Below are 8,506 nucleotides of genomic sequence, written 5' to 3'. Positions count from 1 at the left end.
TGCCTTATGCATTTGGAGTGCGTCTGTCGGTCGTACGAGCCTCTGCGCTTGTTGTGTCTTGATTTCTTGTTGTTGATGTGTTATTGTATTCTATTGATATTCTGATGATGATGATGATATTATTCAATGATATTCTTTTGTGTTGATGATGATTCTATTCAATGATGATAATGTCTGTTGTTGATATTCAATTGTCTAATCTCTGTCTGTTTCGATGATGATATTATTCATTCAATATTTATTGTTGTTGATGATGATGATGATATATATTTGATGACCAATTGATGATATTATTCAGTATTGATGATGATATATAATGATGATGATGATGATGATGATAACGTATTCTTCTATTGATGATGATAATGATGATGTCTCTGTCTGTTCGATGATTGATTATTCAATTATCGATGATATATTCGATGATGATATATATTATTGTTGATACTCTATTCGATATTGATGATTGGTGATAATGATGATGATGATAATGTTTCAATGATCGATGATATACCAGTGATGATGATGATGACATTATTCTGATAATCAATAATGATATTTATTGATATTCATGACGATGATTGATATTCAATTTTGATGATGATGATAATTACTATTAATGCTATTGATGATGATTGATTTATTATGATGATGATGATGATATTGTGATTATTGATGATGCTAATGTCGATGATGATGATACTGATGATGATGATGACTAATATCTGTATGTTGATGATGATGATATACAGATGATATTGATGATGATGATATTGAGATATTGATGATGACAAAGAATGATGATGATGATGATGATATATGATGAGATGATATTGATGTGATGATGCTATTATATGATATGCTGATGAATGATGATGATGATATCTTATTGGATGATGATGATGATATCTATGATGATGATATGATGATGATGATGTTCTGATTTATCTTGATATTGATGATGATGATATAAAAAAGTGATATATTGATATTGATGATATTATCTGTGATGTATTTAATGATGATTTATAATGATGATGATGATGTTGATGATGAAAGTGATTGATGATGATAGATAACAAGATGATGATGCTAATGATAGATGATGTCTGATGAATTGATAATATTATGATAATGATGATGATAATGATGATATGATGATGATGCTGATGATAATGATGATGATAATGATGATGATGATGATGATTATTGATGATGATGATGATGATGATATTGTGATGATGATGAGATGATGATGGTATGATGAGTTATCGAATTGATGATGATGATGATGATGATAATGATGATGATGATAATGATGATGATGGTATGTTATTATTTCTCTGATGTGTATGATCTGAGATGATGATGATGATGATGATCTGTATGATGAAATGATGATATCATCTATGATGATGATGATGATGATGATGTGTGATGATGATGATGATAATGATGAGATGATATATGATGATAATGATGATGTGATGATGCCTATTAATGATATAATGATGATGATGATGATGATGATCTTATGATGATGATGATGATGATGTAATGATGATGATGATGAGATGATGATGTCATGATGATGATGATGATGATGAGATGATGATGATGATATGATGATGATGATGATGATTAATGTAATCGTAATGATGATGATGATGATGAATCGTAATGATGATGATGATGATAGATGATGATGATGTATGATGATTGATGTATGATTATTATGTGATGTGTATGATGTATGTATGTGATGATGATGATGCTGTATGATGATGATGATGCTGATGTATTGATATGATGATGATCTACAAATGATATGACAGACTGATCCCCTTCGATCGATTCCTAGCAGCCATTGAGCGAAATGTTTCTCCCTATGATCTTCTATCTGTCATCTGTCTCGCTCTCTGTCTCGCTCTCTGTCTATCCTCCTCCCTCTCTCTCTCTCTGTCTCTCTGTCTCTCTCTGTCTGTCTATCTTCCTCCCCCTCTCTCTCTCTCTCTCTCCAGGAACAGACCATAATACTCAGGAGAAGCCACCTGTTAGCTACATGCTAGTGGAACCTAATGGTTTAATCCCCCCCCCCCAGGCGAAGAAGACTCAAAGAAAGATCAGAAGACAAAGAAGAACAAGAAGAAAGACGAGGACCAGGCCAGTGAAGGTATGACTTCCTGTTTGATAAGAGACTAGGGCTGGGTAGTATATGGATATTATATCGATATATCGTGATATGAGACTAGATATCTTAGATTTTGGATATCATAATATGACATAAGTGTCTTCTCCTGGTGTTAGAGGCTGTATTACAGTAAAGTGTTGTCATGTCCTGACCTCACCAGACTGTAACTCTTCTATTATTCACCTTTACCCTCTTACTCATTATATCCTCATTACTGATGATTATTTATCTAAAATCTCAGTGGGTTAATATTTTGTGAAAGCACCGATAGTCAACACTTAGGCCTGTCACGATAACAAATTTTGCTGGACGATAAATTGTCCCAGAAATTATTGCGATAAACGATAATATTGTCATCGAGAGACCATTTGCATCTAATATAATGATAATGGCATAATAATACAGGTACACCTTTTCAAAGATCAATACACTTTTATTCCTAAATAATATTTAACACTGGAACTGGAAGACATTTTAAATATCCAGAACATGTCTTTGATCTCCTTTGGTATGTCGTCTTTCACGCTGATGTACAGTTGTGGAATTGCCGTTTGTGACACGTAAGTTCTCAGACTAGAGACTCTGTACTACATTTTACAATTATTTAACTCTAAATATTAAATTTAAATAATATATAATTAATAAATTAAATCTATCTGTATGGCTATCTGCCACATGGCGAGTAAATGTACCAAAATAGTTCTGTTTTTCAGTCTTCATTTTCGGCTTCTGCTCCTCTTCAGGTCGGAGCTTACGTTGGAGCGGGGGCGGACACACACACACACACACAGACACACACACACACACACACACACACACACAACACACACACACACACACACACACACAGGTGCAACTCTGACATACTTTCCACACTCCGGTCGTCGCGGACAGCTGTAGGCTTGTACCGTTAATGTTCTGTGCATTGTCGGACACATGGAGCCACTTTCCTGAAACCGCTTGGGAGACTGACCAGCGCGTGTATGTCCGAGCCCGGCTCCCCGGGCGCCACCTGCAGGTTGTCAGCGTGTGGTTTTGGATTGAAAGGGAGGAAACGACGCGCCAAATAAACGGTGGATATCGCTCATATAGGCCTTACTTTCTTTTTGGCCCGCCTTAACTGCAAAGTGCTGCGGGAAACCCTGCTCCAACTCTCAACTAGCGTTGGTCTGTCTCTGTCTCTCTGTCCGCAGTCCCGCCCCCACAAAGACCATGCGCCTGACGAGAGGGTTCACTCCTCGGTACGCTAAGGAACCGAGAGTGGTCCTCCAGTCTCTTTGGTAGAGAGAGACGAGGAAAACAAACAAGCATGCAAATGGAAATTATCGCGGCCGGAAAAATTATCGAGCTCATTTTTTTTTATCGTGCGATAACTCGATTTATTGACTATCGCGACAGGCCTATCAACACTACAATATCGCTGCATTAACGATATCGAGGTATTTGGTCAAAATATCGTGATATGATTTCCTCCATATCGCCCAGCCCTATAAGAGACTAAATGTAAATCATCAGATTAAAAACATATGGAAATTATTCCTAGATTAATTGAATCTGTGTGTCTCTCTCTCTCTGTCTCTCTCTCTCTTTCCCTCTGACTTTCTGTCTGTCTGTCTCTCTCTCTGTCTCTCTCTCCGTCTGTCTGTCTGTCTCTCTCTCCGTCTGTCTTTCTCTCTTTGTCTGTCTGACTGTGTCTCTGTTTCTGTCTCTTTCTCTGTCTGTCTCTCTCTCTCTCTGTCTCTCTCTGCCTGTCTGACTGTCTCTCTCTGCCTGTCTCTCTCTCTGTGCCTGTCTGTCTCCCTCTCTTTCTCTCCGTCTGCCTGTCTCCCTGCCTGCCTGCCTGTCTGTGTCTCTCTCTCTCTCTCTCTCTGTCGGTCTCTCTCTCTCTGTCTGTCTCTCTCTTTGCCTGTCTGTCTGTCTGTCTCTCTCTCTCTCTCTCTCTCTGTCTGACTGTTATCTCTCTCTGCCTGTCTCCCTGCCTGTCTGTGTGTCAGATGGCAGTGACAGTGGTCGAGTCAGTAAGACGGTTTTGGAACGATGGAGGGAGTCTGTTCAGTCCTGCTCCAGTCTGTCTCAGGTCAGTCCTGCTGGTCATGTTAAACCCTGCAGCACATGTGTTACCGTGGGATACTGTGTATGTGTTACCGTGGGATACTGTGTATGTGTTACCGTGGGATACTGTGTATGTGTTACCGTGGGATACTGTGTGTGTGTTACCGTGGGATACTGTGTATGTGTTACCGTGGGATACTGTGTATGTGTTACCGTGGGATACTGTGTGTGTGTTACCGTGGGATACTGTGTATGTGTTACCGTGGGATACTGTGTGTGTGTTACCGTGGGATACTGTGTGTGTGTTACCGTGGGATACTGTGTATGTGTTACCGTGGGATACTGTGTGTGTGTTACCGTGGGATACTGTGTGTGTGTTACCGTGGGATACTGTGTGTGTGTTACCGTGGGATACTGTGTATGTGTTACCGTGGGATACTGTGTGTGTGTTACCGTGGGATACTGTGTGTGTGTTACCGTGGGATACTGTGTGTGTGTTACCGTGGGATACTGTGTATGTGTTACCGTGGGATACTGTGTGTGTGTTACCGTGGGATACTGTGTGTGTGTTACCGTGGGATACTGTGTGTGTGTTACCGTGGGATACTGTGTGTGTGTGTGTGTGATTAACATGCAGATGTGTGTGTGTCCAGGTGTTTGTTCACCTGTCCAGTCTGGAGCGAAGCGTCCTCTGGTCTCGCTCCGTCCTCAACGCTCGCTGTCGCATCTGCCGACGCAAAGGAGACGCCGACAACATGCTGCTGTGTGACGGCTGCGACCGAGGACACCACACGCACTGTCTCAGGCCGCGCCTCAAGGTACGCTAACGCTAACACACGCACTGTCTCAGGCCGCGCCTCAAGGTACGCTAACGCTAACACACGCACTGTCTCAGGCCGCGCCTCAAGGTACGCTAACACACGCACTGCCTCAGGCCGCGCCTCAAGGTACGCTAACGCTAACACACGCACTGTCTCAGGCCGCGCCTCAAGGTACGCTAACGCTAACACACTGTCTCAGGCCGCGCCTCAAGGTACGCTAACACACGCACTGTCTCAGGCCGCGCCTCAAGGTACGCTAACGCTAACACCCCCACCCCCAGGTACGCTATCACTGACATAGTCTGAGGCCAAAACTTACCGGATTAAATGTGAACTTGGGACCCAGATAGCAGCAGGTATCAGGTGTGACAGCCCCCTGAGACCCAGATAGCAGCAGGTATCAGGTGTGACAGCCCCCTGAGACCCAGATAGCAGCAGGTATCAGGTGTGACAGCCCCCTGAGACCCAGATAGCAGCAGGTATCAGGTGTGACAGCCCCCTGAGACCCAAATAGCAGCAGGTATCAGGTGTGACAGCCCCCTGAGACCCAGATACTAGCAGGTATCAGGTGTGACAGCCCCCTGAGACCCAGATAGCAGCAGGTATCAGGTGTGACAGCCCCCTGAGACCCAGATACTAGCAGGTATCAGGTGTGACAGCCCCCTGAGACCCAGATAGCAGCAGGTATCAGGTGTGACAGCCCCCTGAGACCCAGATACTAGCAGGTATCAGGTGTGACAGCCCCCTGAGACCCAGATAGCAGCAGGTATCAGGTGTGACAGCCCCCTGAGACCCAGATACTAGCAGGTATCAGGTGTGACAGCCCCCTGAGACCCAGATAGCAGCAGGTATGTTGATCCAGACTAGCATCATGCTAACGTTAAACATCGTCTGTCTGTCTGTCTTAGTCGGTTCCAGAGGGAGACTGGTTCTGTCCAGACTGTCGACCCAAACAGAGATCCAGCCGCCTGCCGTCCCGTCAGCGCTCCTCTATCGACGAGGAGGAGGAAGAAGAAGAGGAGGGAGATGGAGAACAGGAGGAGGAGGAGGAGGAGGAGTCAGAAGAGGAAGAGGAGGAGTCAGAGGAAGAAGAGGAGTCGGAAGAGGAAGAAGAGGAAGTAGTGAGGTAAGGGTGCAAATATTTAAATATCGTCCGTCTGCGTTGAGATCAGGGCTGTCAGCGAGTATTAGAAGTTCAGATAGTGTTTAGGATTTTCTTTTAGCAGTGGGGCAGGTCTGTCCGAACAACAAACTGTGTTTTTTGAGGAACTATTAGGGAACCTAACATCTACAACAGGTCTACACAATGAATTTTACAAGAAATTCTTCATAGGGAAACCAAAACCCAAAGTATAGAATGAAACCATTCATAATTTAGGGCTGTGCACGATTGAAGAACTTCTTAGTCGACTAACACTCATTCAATCGTATCGACTAATCGATTAGTCTCCACAAAGAGTGAGTTTCTCCACAAAGAGTCATGCAAAAGCACCACTTTAATTCTTGTGTTTACCAGAGATGAGCTCGTATGTTTCTTGGTAATAAGTCATTCAGCATGAAAACAGCATCAGACATGACTAATGGACTACAGAGATCTAAGCTGACTAAGACCAAAACCACAGATTAGTCCACTGATCCACTAAGAGGGAGCAGCCCTATCATAATTAATTAAACAAATTGCATATTTTCCTCAGTGGCGAAGTTGGCAGCCTTGCTTTGTGCAGCGTTTAATTTTTCTTGGCTTTTGGAAAAATAATTCCAAGGCTCGGTTATAGGGGAATTCAGGAGGAAGTGGCCCATTATAGTAGTACACTGCTAGATGGTCCCCCTGCAGCCGGCTCCTTAAAGCCCCAGTGTGTAACGTGTTTAGTTGTTCATTCTCTAAATCTGTGTTACCCGTTCACCAGCTTGTCCTTTTTAATGAATATTTACCTCCACCATCAACTCCAAGTATTCCTTTTGGCTGGAGATTTTACATTTGCATGAACTGGAGTAGAAGCTCCATATTCATGCTCCATCTTGAAATACGTTGGCTGGTAAGGGACATTCTGTCTGTCTGTCTGTCTGTGTCTGTCTGTCTGTCTGTCTGAACATGGAGTACCACATGTATTCAAAATCCAAATTTCAGGAACAGGAGTCTTCTTCGTCCAGAAAGAGAGAGAGAGAGAGAGAATTTACTTTACATAGGACACTATTTTGTTGTAAAAGACGTGTTTTTGGTGCTGATGAATTAAGACGAGCTGGTCCAATAAGATCTGAGTCAAGTCTGCCGAGTGTTAACGGTGTGTTTGAGTCTTTTATAGAAGTAGTACCTACACTACATGTCTGTCTCCGTTGTTTTGGTTTGCCCTCTTGTTTAGTTTAGTTTATAATGTCGTGGACAGCCCCCCCACCTCTAATTAACTATACAGTAAAAGGAGCAGCTTTAGCCACAACGGCTAATTTCCAGCTGTAGTCCCCAGCCAGCTGATAATAGGCATCCTAAAATACAATGATTAACATATTAAAATGAGTTACATTACATCTATAATAACAGCAGGCCTATTAGCAAAAAGGGTTAAAACATACAAAGAAGTGGCCCACAAACAAGCACAGGTAATGGCCATGGCATTAAATCAGTCCATGCAGTTAATACAATAAGAAGGAGACAAGAGACACACTGAAAGCACATAGAAGATATAACATGGAGGCAGGCAGCAGAGATGGAGCGCCAGCAACAATGACTACGTCACATCAAACACATCTGACAGACTAATGGGTGCAGTAATAGTTATCAGACTGCCATGTTTTAAGGTGTGTTGTAAAGGTGGAATCTGTATGTATATCCTTGATTGTAGTGGGCAATGAATTCCAGTTTTGTAATGCCGTAACAGAAAATGATAATTGGCCAAATGTACTGTACTCATGTGGACATAAAGCACACTAAAAGATTTTGAAATATCTGTGCTGCTATATTCAAATATTCAGCTCTAACTGAGCTCAATCTCAAACAGCAGCTTCTCCTCTTATCTCAACTTCTGCAGCACCAAGAAGAGCCCGGCCCCGCCCCCTAAAGGCAAATCTCAACAGGCCCCGCCCCCTAAAGGCAAGAGTCAACAGGCCACGCCCAAAGGTCAACAGGCCACACCCAAAGGTCAACAGACCACACCCAAAGGTCAACAGGCCACGCCCAAAGCTCAACAGGCCACGCCCAAGAACAGCACTGCTGCCTCCGCAGGGAAAACCTCTTCAGCCTCCAAGTCAGTATCTGTTATCTCTCTTTACTGCAGCTGTGATCCAGTAAAGGTTCAAGTTCAAGTTTGGGATCCAGTTTCCTGCAGCTCTGATCAAAGTTCTGTCCAATCGCAGGTCGTCGGGTAAGAAGGCCACGCCCCCTCCAGTGAAGGCCACCTCGTCTGCAGGTAAAGCTCCGCCGCGCTCCGGGAGCCGGAGCAGCGCCCGT

General features: G+C 43.2%; 1 protein-coding gene across 1 annotated transcript in view; it reads left to right on the top strand.

The window, feature by feature from the left end:
• Positions 1 to 2,101: 2,101 nt before the first annotated feature.
• Positions 2,102 to 8,506, top strand: part of LOC120572743 (bromodomain adjacent to zinc finger domain protein 1A-like) — a gene marked incomplete at its 5' end in the record, with an annotated part of 9,419 nt that continues 3,014 nt past the window's right edge. The window contains 6 exon segments of the mRNA XM_039822148.1: positions 2,102 to 2,173; positions 4,186 to 4,268; positions 4,897 to 5,061; positions 5,973 to 6,190; positions 8,088 to 8,303; positions 8,413 to 8,506. The exon segment at positions 8,413 to 8,506 is cut by the window's right edge and continues 76 nt beyond it. Coding sequence (XP_039678082.1) covers positions 2,102 to 2,173; positions 4,186 to 4,268; positions 4,897 to 5,061; positions 5,973 to 6,190; positions 8,088 to 8,303; positions 8,413 to 8,506 — 848 coding nt within the window.

Source organism: Perca fluviatilis, chromosome 14, assembly GCF_010015445.1.
Source record: "Perca fluviatilis chromosome 14, GENO_Pfluv_1.0, whole genome shotgun sequence".
Classification (NCBI taxonomy): Eukaryota; Metazoa; Chordata; class Actinopteri; order Perciformes; family Percidae; genus Perca; species Perca fluviatilis.
Note: the sequence above shows the minus strand (reverse complement) of the source record. Positions and strands in the feature narration are given on the sequence as shown.